The sequence below is a fragment of the Xenopus laevis genome, chromosome 4S (assembly GCF_017654675.1).
Source record: "Xenopus laevis strain J_2021 chromosome 4S, Xenopus_laevis_v10.1, whole genome shotgun sequence".
NCBI classification, from domain to species: Eukaryota; Metazoa; Chordata; class Amphibia; order Anura; family Pipidae; genus Xenopus; species Xenopus laevis.
In genome coordinates, this window is record NC_054378.1 from 97,826,970 (window position 1) to 97,841,965 (window position 14,996).

General features: G+C 35.3%; 1 protein-coding gene across 8 annotated transcripts in view; it reads left to right on the plus strand.

Moving 5' to 3' along the window:
• Nucleotides 1-14,996, plus strand: part of atf6.S (activating transcription factor 6 S homeolog) — a 63,336-nt gene that overhangs the window by 23,577 nt on the left and 24,763 nt on the right. For 4 of the 8 annotated variants that reach the window (XM_018259706.2, XM_018259705.2, XM_018259708.2 and 1 more), the window contains exons 9-14: nt 1,690-1,781; nt 2,304-2,423; nt 4,207-4,320; nt 6,296-6,383; nt 6,797-6,861; nt 7,135-7,243. In XM_018259706.2, the coding sequence (XP_018115195.1) occupies nt 1,690-1,781; nt 2,304-2,423; nt 4,207-4,320; nt 6,296-6,383; nt 6,797-6,861; nt 7,135-7,243 (588 nt within the window). 8 annotated transcript variants of the gene reach the window in all.

A 14,996-nucleotide genomic window follows, 5' to 3' on the forward strand; every position in this document is an offset into this window, starting at 1 on the left:
TATTCACCTATTATTTTTTTTTCTACCCTCATGCTTGAAATTTGAACTGGTATCTGGTTGCTAGAGCTTAATCACTTTAGCAATATGGCAGCAGTTTAGAATTCAGAATGGAAGATGAATAAGGCAGAGACTAAAATATAAGCAATAAAAACATTCAAACAACACAATTCAGCCCTCCGTTTTTCAGTTGCATGCTGAAAATATCCAATACAAAAATGCCAAGAACATTTGAAATGTTGCTTAGTATAAATTGTAAATTTTTTTAGTTCTTTAAATTAAGTGGGGCAAATATTTCTCATAGTCCGTGGCCCTTGAACAGACCAAATTCCCCTCTGGTTGGGAAGCCCTGCTCTATATAAAATGTTAATTTAATGGTAAACTTCCTCTGTACATTCTTATCTTTTCCCAGCATCAGAAATAGAATGGCAAGCTACTTCATAATGTTAAAGCTTGTGATTGTGGGTAGAACAACATTTAATGGAAAACTATACACCCAAAATGAATACTTAATGTAACGGATAGTTTACATCAACTTAAGTGGCATATGAAAGAATCTTATCAAACTGAAATCTATATTTGAGTAAAAACTGCCCTTTTTCATCTCTTGTCTTAAACCACCATTTCATGATGGTCTGTGTACTGCCTCAGAGATCACCTGACCAGAAATACTGCAGCTGTAACTGTCACAGGAAGAAGTGTGGAAGCAAAAGACACAACTCTTGTCTTTTAATTGTCTCATGTGACCTAATATGTATGGTTTATTTGGTGTGTTTGTGTGCACAGTGAATCATACAATATTTTTTAAAATGGCAGTTTTCTATTTATAATTACCCAATGGTACATACTACTAAAAAGTATATTATTATGAAAATGGTTTATTAACATGAAGCAGGGTTTTACATATGAGCTGTTTTATGCAATATCTTTTTATAGAGACCTACATTGTTGGGGGGGGGGTATAGTTTTCTTTTAAACTACATTTTGCTATCTTCTATTGGGATATTTACTACTTCTATTGCTACTACTAGTCCTATACATAATGTTTATAATGCTTTTTTACCCATTCCATTCTTCCTAATGGAAAAAGTACAATTACTACATATACATGGAAAATGGAAAGCTATTTAGGATTTATCCCAACTTATTGCCATGTCTTTTTTCTGTCCCAAAAAAAAGTATTTTTTTTGTGTAATTCTTAGTTGAGGCTAAGGCACTCTTAGAGTAACTAGTATAAAGTACTGCATGATTGTACTTGTAAGTAACGGCGGTGTTGGGAAATAAGTTAGTGAGAAATAAATACTTTGATGTTAGTGAAGTGGAACATATTAAAATGCTATCATAGCAAACATTTATGTATCACACATGTATTACGTCCGGTAATAGCTGTACTACAGACTAGTTCATCTTTTAATTTATTTGGGCTGTAATGTACCCAGTATTGAAAAATTCAATTCCTTGGTATTTTCTATTAGCATTATATTCTAAAGCAGGGGTTACATTAACTCTTATAATATTCAAGTGTCAACAAGTGACACCAGTAAGCTTATATGATATAGATGATATATTTAAATGCAAAATTACCGCCTTCGACTATAACAAAAGCACGAGTACAAAAACTTTTCAGCCTGAAAATGCATGTGTAGATTTTTACAGGGGACTTTTAAAGATTTACTTATTTTTTGGCTTTAGAATCAGAAGCTCAAAGTGACTGCACCGAAGAGAAGAGCCGTCTGCCTAATGATGGTGGCTGCATTTCTACTGCTCAATTTTAATCCATTAAGGTATAGTGCCATGTGTGCATTTATTACAAACATGAAAGAGCAAATAGATTGAAACCACACTGCGCTCGAATTACACCATAGGTGACTCTCCACCAAAAGCAGCAATAGGTCAGGGTACACCATTAAGCATTGACAATGGCTCCTTAGAATAAAGAAGACCCAGTGTGTTTATAAATCACCTCAAATCACATTGCTTTCTTCCAAAGGACAATTAAGCAATAATTTTTTAGTTGTTTTAACAGTGTCTCTTGCAATGGTACATAAAGAGCCAAAAACTATCCAAAATTGACTGTACAGTACATTGAAATAATCATACAATATACAGATGACCATTAAGACTGAGCAAGATAAAATCTCATAGTTTTTTAATCCCTGTCACACTCCTCAGAAGATAATGTTAAGACTATTGAGCTGATAGATAACTATTTCCAGAGGTGGGAATAGTAAATGAACCATTACACCTCTCCCAGAATTTCTTGCATTATGATAAATTTGCAATGTTTGGTTCTGTGTTGCTCACAGTATTCTGGAGTCTAAACCAGGCCCGTATGATGTTGAGGTCAGTCCTGTCCGCCACAACAGGCAACTTCTTGGTTTCTCAGCTAGTGATGAAAAGGCAGAAACCCAGAAAGAGAATATCAGGTAATAAAATTTAATTTAATATATTTTGCTTTATTTCACCCTTTTTGCCCAAGGGCAGTAGCACATAGCAACCAGTCAGTAAATTACTTTTTTCATCCAGCTGCAGGTAAAAGAATGAATGCAACAATTTGATTGGTTACCATGGGTTACTGCCCACAGGTAAATTTGCCCAGTGTTGATAAATGACCTCTCTTATATGTACGGATGCATCTTTTGTATGCTTTTGTGTTAAGAGAACACTTAGCGGCAGATTTATCAAGGGTCGAGTTTCGAAGTGCAAAATACTTCGAAATTCGATCATCGAATAGGTTAGTTCGACATTCGAAGTCGGATTCGTAGGATTTTTAACATTGTACGATCATACTTCGAATAGAACGTTTTAATCTTATAATCGTACGATTTCACTTCGACTTCTAAAAACTTAGCCAAATGTTGGCTATACGTTCTAGGAGGTCCCCATAGGCTAACATAGCAATTCGGCAGGTTTAAGGTGGCAAAGTGTCGAAGTCAAAGAGACAGTACTTTGATTATCGAATGCCCGAATAGTCAAAAGCATTTTCACTTCGAATCAAACTCGAATTTGGCCTATTCGATGGTCGAAGTACCCAAGAAACCCTTCGAAGTTTTTCAATTCGAATATTCACTTCGAACCTTAGTTAATCTGCCCCTGTATGTTCCATTATAATTGTAATGTTCTTCAAAGGAAAGGAAAGGCCTACTCTAACTGAAAACTTTACTGAGGCCTATAGATTGAAATATATGATTATTCTGGCAGATTTTGCACATCACATACCTCATTTAGTATTTTAAAGAGTCTTGTAGTTGTCATTTAGTATAGTAACTAAGCAACTTTAATGCAGAATGACAATTTTCTTTCTTTTTTTTTTTTTAATAGGTGCAACTCATTTGAATTAAAAAAGTCAATGTAATGATTAATCAAAAATATGTTTGGATGACTTTGTTCACTGCATTACTACTTCATTGTTAGGCTGTTTATTGCACATTCTTTCTTTAAATTTAACCTTTTAACTGGCAGTCCTGTAAATACATACTGTGCTTCTATATATATATAATTTCTAACAGGTCTATAAGACAGCTAGGCATGGACTTGCTTAGTTTAGTCAAATTAGTATGTACATATAGGAGAGTAGCTCATATAGACTAACATTATTGAAGACTTTGTATATTAAGGTACTAAATATATTCTTAATAAATGGTGAACTAAAGCCTAATTGTGAATATGGCTAGAAATGCAGTATATTCTGGACTTTATGTATATTCTGGACTTTATGCATCAGCAGAGAGATTAATCATCCTATAACCATAATAATTCAGGCCTTCATGTTTATCCATTTGATTGGTTACCATGGGTGCCTACCACAGTGCACATGTAACCAGCATTAGAAAATGAGCCTTTATGTGCATTTGTAGTCTATTTCTTTGTGAAGCTTTAGTTCTCCTACAAAATGAAACCCATTGAGACAGCACATTTTTAGTTATGATCTTTTAAAAGGGGCCAAACCTTCAATTTAAGAATGGATCTGATGAACAGTATACCTTTGTAAAAAAAAAAAAAATGGATGTATCTCAAAATAATTTCAGAATCTAGCATTAGAGCGAATGGGGAGATACATTTGTGAATTTAGTTTGGTGTCTGTTATTGAACAGTTAAACATTTTGTGTGGTTCATAGGAACATTTTAGGCAGTGCATTGTCAGCAGCCACGGCAACATAACCTTTTAATGGTTATTAGTGATAGACTGAATATTTCTCCTTTCCCTAGATCTGGAAGGTACATTTCCAATGAAAAGGCATTGATGGTAGTAAAGGAGCCATTACTATACATCCCACAACCTCCTCCTTGCCAACCACAGGTCAATAAAACACAGAACCTCAGGTAAGTACTCTCGTCTTATTTACATCTTTGAAAATCAAACCCTCTTCAAGTTGAATATAACCATGAAAAGTCAGTAGAAATCTGTTTGGAATAGTATGTGCATCTTTTACGCACTTCAACTTTATAGGGATAATGTCATGGGAAAAATGTTTTCAAAATGAATCAGTTAATAGTGCTGCTCCAGCAGAATTCTGCACTGAAATCCATTTCTCAAAAGAACAAACAGATTTTTTTATATTCAATTATATTCAAAAGTCTTTTTTTGGGAGATTTATCTGTAAGACAGACTTAAATACAGTGGGAAAATCTTACCGTGTGCCAGAAATGAACACCATTTCTGTTAGATGTAATGTAAAGTTTTTACTTTTTAAAGTATTCATAACTGCTTGGTAAATATTGCCAAGCCATAATAAATTGGTCCGATATTTATATTTCTCCAGTAATCGCAGTAAATGTATAAATCTTAGGGTTTGGTCTAGCAGACCTATTGCTTTCAACTTCCATATGCCAGCTCAGCAAACTAGGAGACTCCTGTGACTGGTAACAGGGATATAGAATATACCTGAACCACAGCATCAAAGGGGAAGTGGGTTTTTGTCTTTGGTTGAGTATGTGGGAAATTCATTTGGTACTAATGCTTCAGGAAAACAGTGAAAATGTATCTCTTGCTATAAAGACTAAATAAAAAAAAAAAATATATATATATATATATATATATATATATATATATATATATATATATATATATATAATATCAAAACAGGGGGGTTGTGGGAGCACTCTAAAGGCTTTAAAGTATATATAAGTATAATAAATGCTATTGCATATGTACCCAAAACAGGGGTTATTTTGTTACAAAGTTATGATCATAAAATTGATAAGCCACCATACCACGTCAAGGTAAACCCCGAATGGCGGTCCCTAACTTGTTTTATATTTTATGTGCATTTTAGCATTACCTGTAATCAATGTCCGTTGAACGCTGTTTTTTCACTAAGGGCTAAATCCTCCCCAGCCAGCAATCAGGCTTTTAAAGGAGAGATATTCCCAAAACAAACGCCCAATTTTAAAAGCATAGGATCACCACTAGTTTAAAGGGGGGGTATGGGGTGCTACAACCACTGAAGCTATGCCACAGCTCCTGGCTAAATATACAATATCAAAACAGGGGGGTTGTGGGAGCACTCTAAAGGCTTTAAAGTATATATAAGTATAATAAATGCTATTGCATATGTACCCAAAACAGGGGTTATTTTGTTACAAAGTTATGATCATAAAATTGATAAGCCACCATACCACGTCAAGGTAAACCCCGAATGGCGGTCCCTAACTTGTTTTATATTTTATGTGCATTTTAGCATTACCTGTATATATATTCATGTTTCTAAACATGGTTATCAATTTCCTTGGGAAAACCACGCCTGCAAAAAATGACTGCTTTTTATCCTGATGATCAGCCTGTATGACATATTGTGTTGCTAAGTAAGGTGAAGCCTTCAAGTACGCTTCTAAAAAAGTTTATATCTGAGAGCCACATTAAACCACAGACGATTAAATCGGTAGAGTTCATATTTTTTAGAATAATAGGGGTTTTCATAAAATGCTACATATTGGCTGAGTGTTTGGAAACATGTGTTTCAACCAGCCACCAGGTTTTTTATGAGGTACTGCCACAATCTATTAACCTTTTATGTGTACATATCTATAGTATAGTTTATTATACTATAGTTTATTGTTTTTCAGACTAAGGTCAGAATAACTTTATGAGCCTTGTTTGCAATCTGCTGAGGCCCTGCTTCTCATACAGTGTGTCTCTTTTAACCGAATATTTTACAAAAGTGTTCTAAATATTTAACTTTTTCTTCTTTTGATTATTAAAACGTAATTTCTTAATAAGCTGTCTCTGTGTATATTTTATAATAGTTTTGGATTTTCTATAAGTATGGTTTTTATTGATGTGGACCTCTGAATTTAGGTTAAACCAGGAACTGAGTGGCTGGATACACAGACATGAAGTTGAGAGGACCAAGTCCAGAATAACAACCAACAGCCAGAGGGTACAAGTGAGTCAACATTTGATACTTTTTCTTGGCAGGAGTGGTGTCTTCAAAGAGCAAGTATCTCAAAATAATAGCAAGAAGATACGTTTGTAAACTTTTTCTTAAACTAATCATGTCTTAAACACCATCTTCCCCATCCTTGGTTACTACCAGGGTGTAGTGTTTTGGCACTGCCTGGTCACATTACATTTAAAGGTTCATTGCTCTGTACTGTCAGATTCATGAGTAAACACGGATGCAAGAACCTAAGCTTGAAAAGGTATGGCATGTTGCTTATAACACATTTAAACATGTATGTTCTAGATGCTCTTTATCATATTCCATTTTTAATTGTAATTAAATATGGTTGATAATCTTATTGCCTCAGGACTATTTGATTCTGATTTAGATAAATTTTTTTCATAAATTGTTCCCAGAAGCCAGATGAGAAAAGTGGCAATTCTGAACTTGTAACAATGCAGTATACAGACACCAGTATCAGGTAAGTTATTTGCCTGTGTGTTTATAGCCAAGCTCTTTGTCATGTTTAATAAACTGGATTTATTGAAAGGACAAGCACCAACCTTCAAGCATTAGGATTAGCAAACAAACCCCAGATTGTTGAAAGCTTGTATAGTGTTAGTTTGCCCTATGTTCAGACTTCAGTGCATGTTGATGTAATTTAACACTCGCAACTAATGTTATGTAATAGATATTGATACATCACTTGTGATGAAAGCAGTTTGTATTCCTAAATCAATGTTTGCTTTGATAGGAACTCTAATGAGCTTCAGATTTATTACTACTCCCCAAGGAGCTACCAAGACTTTTTAGAAGCAATCCACAGGAGGGAAGATACCTTCTATGTGGTGTCGTTCCGTAGGGTGAGTGCAAAAAACAATATGATCTTGTCACACTAATTTTCAGGCTTGATAAAGGGCCTTGTGAGGTGGCTTGATAAAGGGCCTTGTGAGGTCCGAAACTTTGCCTTGTCTACTTTGTTTTGAGCCAATAAAATTACACAACTAAAGTTGATCCGCTTTGTCAGTGTGCAGCAGTAATTTGGACTGGATGTGACTTCCTAACCTGTGGCAGGTTGGGTAATACACTGTCTTGCACCTGATCCGAAAGGAAAGAATTGAGGGGTTGAGCACTCCAATTTTGAGTGGAATTATCAGGTTGATAAGTGATATACGTATGTAGTCATGTGCAAGCAGTGCACTTTTATTTTGGTGAGGGGCCAAGCCTGGGCCATGCAAATTAAATATGAACCAGTGTCCTATGAATTAAATATCTGCATGTTTGCGTTTTATTATAATTATTAACACATTTATAACATGCCAACATAGAAACATACAACTGATACAAGGGGTAAAGAGAACCCGGCTCATAAGAATTTACAATTATTTTTAAAAGCGGGAACATAGGTAGCATATAGTTTTGAATATGACACTTAGAGGCACATTTATCAGAGGTCAAATTTTAAATTCATTTGAGTTTTTTAAACTATAATAAATATGAATATACCCAAATTCCGATTGGGAGGTTATTTTAGAATAAAATTGAATATCTAAAACTCGAATGAATATTACAGACCCGAAAACTCGAATAGAATTTGACAACACTGGAATAGAGTTTTTTTTTTTTTTTTTTTCCTCCGGGGAAAAAAAAAAACCTTGAATATCAGGAAGGTTATTAACAACTTCAAAGTGGTCACTGGACCTCTCCCATTGACTTATACATGAGCTTGGCAGGTTTTAGGTGGCAAATAGTAAAATTTAAATTCTTCCGAGGGGATAGGTTTGATAAATCTCGGAAATTCGAATTAAAATTGAACCAAGTTTGGATACTTCACAATTCGAATTTAAGAGATTTAACCAAAATAAAAAACGAAAATTTGAATTTCGATTGAATCGAAATTATGGTTTCAAAAACTCAAATGTTCAATATTTATTGAGCGCTAAAACTTGGAAAAACTTGTATACTTCAGCATTTAAAAGCTTGCAAGTTCATATAGAAGTCAATGGGTGATGTGCTAAATTGAGATGTGTAAAATTTTATTTTTTTTAAGTGCTCCAAAAATACAAATTTGATGCATTATAGTTTTTTTACATTTTTATTTGATCAAATGTATTAAATAAATAACCAAATATTTGCATTTGTAAAAATTCAAGTGTTTTTGAATTGAAAAAAAAAAACCTCGGCCATTTAGAAATTTGAATTTTGGTAAATAGGACCATAATTCTTACTGGAGTCGGCTCTTTCCTCTTATTTACATCACCCTGACCCAGGCAATAAGTGAGGGGTAGTAAGAATAGGCCCCAACATTTATTTATTTTCCTGATGAAAACATTTGGTTGCAGAAAATGGAGAAAGGCCCATAGATTCAAGCCTTGTTGTGCTTTGACTGAACACACATTTAATTGAATCCTGAGAAATAGATTGCAGTATATTGATCCAGTCAAGTAAAGGCATGGTAATTTACACAAAATGTGGACACAACTACACTTTAGTCTGTTATAGGAAGTGCCACATGGAACCCCAAGTTCTTTTTCAGACATATTTGTTTGTGTTTGTTGACTGTGTCCATAAGTAATACTTAATGGACTGGAGCCAATTCAAGGGCAGATGATCCATCTTGTGATTCATCTTGTAATTCATTTCCAAAGAAACACAAACATCTATCCAATCAGAGATCTGCTCAGTACATTCGATTTAAATGCAGTCACGCACTGAGGTTCAACAAGTAGTTATAGTGCTCTAAAACTATAAATTTGTGTTATTAGAAAAAAATACTGTACTCTACTCTAAGGTCAGCAGAGCAAGCAGAAGAACGGAATGGTAAAATTTACCGTATGCATAATGCTTTCACCATAAATAATGTATATTTGTATTGTGTGGATCACTGCTACACTAAACACAACGGGTTCTGTTTCCGTTAGTAATTCTGTACTAGAACACGGTAGTCTACAGAGCAAAAGGGATACTTCAATTGCAGATTGACTCAGAATATCACGGTCTACATCATACTACAATTAAAGGTGGTCTTCGCTTTTTTCCCTAATTTTTCCTAAATTTGTAGTTTGTCAGTTATGTTTTAATAATCAGATCAGATAAATGTGTGTGTGTGTGTATAGATGACCCACCAAGAGTCACTGATTGGATTTGTACCAAATGGTCCTGTGCCTTTCTGCATATATTTTGTATATTGTAAGCAATCGACCCATATATTTAATTTAAGTGGCTATTCAGTGTAGTTGGAATCTTGCAAATTCATGCTTAATCAGTGAATGAAATACATAGAGTAACTGCAGGGAAGTGATTAGCTATAATGACTTCTTGTTATGGATGTATTTACTCTTTGGCACAGCAAGTAAAGGTTCTTAAATCTTATGGCAAACAGCTTATTTTGATTTAAGGAGCCCAATCATTTAATTACAAAGAGACTAAATGGTAGTTAACATGTTTGGGGTAGTCATTGCTTGTATATGTGTCTGGTTCCTAGAAGCGTGATTAGATTGTGTCACAAGGCTGGAATTTCTAGTTTAAAACTTTGCAACCCTCATATGTCCTTTCATAAGACAAGCAATCAGAATCTGTCTTCAAATTTGTCTCGGAAATGTATTTTGTGCCTTTGGTTAACTCTTAAATTGGTTGATATATAACACAGGTCACCCAGTGTTAAATTTAAATCATGTCAAATATGTTTACATATATATACTGTGGTCTTCTAATGATGGGTAACTACTTGTAGATTGTAAGCTCTTTGGGGCAGGCATGTCCTTCCTACTGTCTCTCTTGCCACGTGGCTGTGTACAAATAAAATTCTGTGCAGAATCCACTAGCAATAAATATCTATATAATAGGTAGTTAAGATATATGGAACTTTGAAGTTATGGCACACCAAATTTAAATAGGTGTTTCTGTGAACCAAGGCTGCACATACAACAGCTGTCTAATGAGGCATTTATAGGCTGTTAACAATAATGCAGAAATCCCAGAATCAGAGACATGTTTTGCTTAAAGGGGTTGTTCACCTTTAAATTAACTTTTAATATTATATTCTGAGACAATTTGCAATTGTGAGTTATTTGGCTTTTCATTCAGCAGCTCTTCAAGTTTGCAATTTCAGCAAATTGGCCGCTAGGGTCCAAATTACCCTAGCAACCATCAATTGATTTGAATAAGAGACTGGACTATAATTAAGAGATAATCTCAATAGAAAGATGAGTAATATAAAGTAGCAATAACAATAAACTTGTAGCCATACAGAACATTTGATTTTAGATGGGGTCAGTCACCCCCATTTGAAAGCTGGAAAGGATCAGAAGAAGAAGAAGGCAAATAATTCAAAAACTATAAAAAAGGAAAAATGAAGGCAAATTGAAAATTTGCTTAGAATTAGCCGTTTTATAACATACTAAAATTGAATGTAAAGGTGAACCATACAAAGTATTCATGGTTAAGCAGGATATATATTATCTAATTGTTTGGAAAGGCCTGATCTAGTCTGATGGTCCCGTTAGAGCAGGGCCCTTGTCTGTAAGACCCCTATGTGTTATAAATGAATGTAAAGTGCAGTGTAACTTGCTGGCACTACATATATAAAATGTATGATGATGGGCTGCTGGGCTTGTTTTTTGGTTCTATGTAGAGCAAATTATATTATATAGTGAATAAAGTACCCCCTTTTGTAAAATATAAGGATATTATAAGTTACTGAGGAGTTTCATGACCATATAAAAACACGAGGCCGAAGGCCGAGTGTTTTTATAGAGGTCATGGAACTCCGAGGTAACTTCTAATATCCTCATATTTTGCAACTGGGGGTACTTTATTTATTATAATACACAAGTTTCGGTGAGTCATGTGACAGAAATGACATCAGAACTCACCGTTTATAACTGATGAAATCAGAACTCACCGTTTATAAGGATATAATTTACAGGATATTCATGGCTTTTGTGTATTATATAGTGAATAAAGTACCCCCTCTTGTAAAATATAAGGATATTATTAGTTACCAAGGAGTTTCATGACCATATAAAAACACGAGGCCGAAGGCCGAGTGTTTTTATACAGGTCATGGAACTCCGAGGTAACTTCTAATATCCTCATATTTTACAACTGGGGGTACTTTATTTATTATAATACACAAATTTTAGTGAGTCATGTGACAGAAATGACATCACTACTCACCGTTTATAACTGATGACATCACTACTCACCGTTTATAAGGATATAATTTACAGGATATTCATGGCTTTTGTGTATTATATATGTTTATTGTAGATCACTAAATATTTAAAGGAAACATTCTTTTAACTCCGCTGCTAGCTGCACAGTTCTTTGACATGAAATGTAAATGTGTTTTCATTACGGTAGTATGAAGTTAGTGAGAGCTAGCCCTGGCATCACTGCATCTATCAAATCACTGACATACTAAAAATAAACAGGAAGCACCGACATTTTTTTCTTGTGAAACAGGATTTTCTGCTCTGCAAGTGACAGATTCCAGCAAATGGCTCTGTAATGTAAGTCACAACTTATTAAAATGTCAAAAAATAGGATCATTCTTAATCAAAACATAAAGAAGCATTTAAGTGGGCATTATATTATGTTTTCTTTTCTGAAGGCATGTAAGCACACTGTGATCAAATGGTACAATATGTGCTTTCTTGTAGCAGCAACATGTTTTAGTTATAACTTATAATGAATGTGCAGGTGTCACCTGAATTAACAGTTAAGTACTCACAACAAAGCACTGCTATTCTGTGTACAGTTGTCTCTATAGGAGGTTTACACTCATTAGCCGCACTTTTAGTATAGCCAGACTATGTGTTTCCCTGGAAGCTCTGTCCCTGGCCTCCTCTTATAAATCACAGTTTTGTCGAAGTATGGGAATCACACGCTGTAGGCAGAATAACTGCATTTAAGATTTATTAAATTTCCACACAACATGTTTCGGGCACCAAGGCCCTTTATCAAGTGTGATAAAGGGCCTTGGTGCCCGAAACATGTTGTGTGGAAATTTAATAAATCTTAAATGCAGTTATTCTGCCTACAGCGTGTGATTCCCATACTTCGACAAAATTCTGTGTACAGTTGTTTTTGTTTTGTATATTTGTGAATTGCCACACACCCAGTTGCCATAAATATATTCCAAATCTGATGAAAAAAGGGAGTTTGTCACTCTCTCATTACTTGAAACTCAACTGCATTAACTCCATAAGTGCTACAGAACGTTGAATCTGTTGTGTTAAAGAGGTTGTTCACCTTTCAAACACTTTTTTTCAGATTGTTCACCATAAACAAATACTTTTTTTTTTAATTGCTTTCCATCTTTTATTTTTTTCTGTTTTCCCAAAATGTAAGTTTAAAGTTTAATATTCCTGTCTCTAGTGTTTCAGTCTGGCAGCTCAATGTTCCAGGCGCATCTGAACTGTTAATATTAGCTTTTAGTTGATACATTTCTCAGCAGTATCTGTTGAATATTAGCAACTATTGTATCAATTCTAACAGCTGCCTATAATGAAATTTAGGGAATCTACTCAGCAGGGACAAAGAGAACAAATGTATCAACTAAATGTATTGATTTAAATAAGTTAAAAAGTGGGGGACCCGCCCCCCACCCAGACCTGCTTTAGATGGTGAGAAATAAAATGTTACACTTCAATATTAGAAAAACTATCACAAATAGAAAATAGAAAGTAATTGGAAAAAGTCCAAAGTTGTTCCAAAGTGATAAGTCAACCCAAAGTCAAATTCCATATTTCATGTCATGTCAGAGTTCTGGTTGGGAAATAGTTGCTGAGCTATTTGTCTGTTAACATTTAGGGCAGTGGCTGACTAGGCCATTTGTCGTCTGCGATAGAAATGCACAACTGCAGGGGACAAACCTGCCGAAAATGCCTCTCCATTGAAAATAATTGTAATCGCTGCTGGTAAAACCAGCGATGGATATTTGTCATCCCGCAGTTGTGCATAAATAATCATGGTTGACAAATCTCCCTGTTGGCCACTGCCCTTACCGCACTGCTCCTTGGAATATTGCTGATTTAACAATACAAATAAAAAAAGATAAGGAGGGTTGGCTGAAGCACAGTAATGGTGAAGTTAAACTTTGTAAATGTAAATCGGAAACTGTTCAATGACAAAAAATAACAAGACTTTTAATGGTTGTTGAAATTAAATGTTGGGACAGATATGGGACATTATCCAGAATGCTCGAAACCTGGGGTTTTCCGGATAACAGATATTTCTGTAATCATCATACCTGTGGATTCTTTCTGTGGATCTTCATACCTTAAATCTAAATCTACTACATCTACTTTAGTCACTTAATACACTGCTATTATTCTGAATACAACTGTGTATACCTTCTGCGCTTTTAACTTAACCGTTTTTCCTGTAAATTACCTCCCACAAAACTTTTAAACCTGATGAACCCCTTCCTCCCATCTCTTAACACTTTGCACTTCCAAATATTTCACATTTTTAAAAATAATTTCCTTTCTATCTGTAATAGTAAAAAAGTACCATAGTACAATCTACAATATCCAAACCAAGATACAATTACTCCTTATTGGAGGAAAAATAGTCCAGAAAGCCCCAGGTTCCATTCCTGTACAAGTACTACATACATTTATTCATACAAATACAGGACAGAACAAAAACCACACTCAGTTCACTCACTAAACTTTATTTACCCTTAATTTAGGTCCTTGATTTTCAGTTTCTGGTATGTGCTACTAAAGCGCCTCATTGATGGCACAGTCTGCACACTTAGTTGTACCACATATAACGATTATGATATTGCGACACAGGCAGGGGCGCTTTGGGGCTTTTTGCCGCCCTCAGGCAGCCTTTCTGATGCTGCCCTGCACCTGGTGCATACCATTTCGAGTGCTGGAGCGGTATCATAGGGCACTGCATCACTAGTGCAGAGAGCGCAATTGCACTCTGAATTGAAAATCTGAATTTTGGCTCCCAAAGTTACCAGTAGCGGCTTTTTGGCCTCCCCTGGTAACTAACAGGCTGCTGCCACCTGAGGAGAGTTTCTCAACTTGTCTCCTGTCAGCAGCACCACTGGACACAGGGCTCAGATGGAGTTTCTGGAAAGTTGAGAGATTTCATTATATAATATAGCTAAAAAGCAGATAACTTGTGCATATGTTTAGAGCCTGCTTCCAAAGAAGGAAAATGTATGGGGGAGCTTACTGCATTTTTGGAGACTGTACTTTAAAAGCATGAATTTCTTCAAATGTAATCAAAGTCTTACTTTGTAGGGGCACATACTGTAAACTCTCTAAGCTGTCCATACACAGGCTGGCATTTGATTTTAGTCCCTTAAAGGAGAATTCAACCTGTAATAAAAAAAAACCCTTCCCCCTACCCTGGGTAGACCCCCCCCCCCCCGGGCAAATGCCCCTAATTTTTTGTTCAACCCTCCGTGCAGATTCTGGCCTCGGAGTTCACGAGCGCCAACTTCTTTCTTCTGGCTTTTTGGAAGTTTCGGCGCATGCACAGTTGGAGTCAATTTCCGGTCCCTAACCACTGTGCATGCGCCAAAAGTCACGAAAAATTCCTAAAAATATTCGAAATTTTCATGTTCGGGAATGGAAATTTACTCCAACT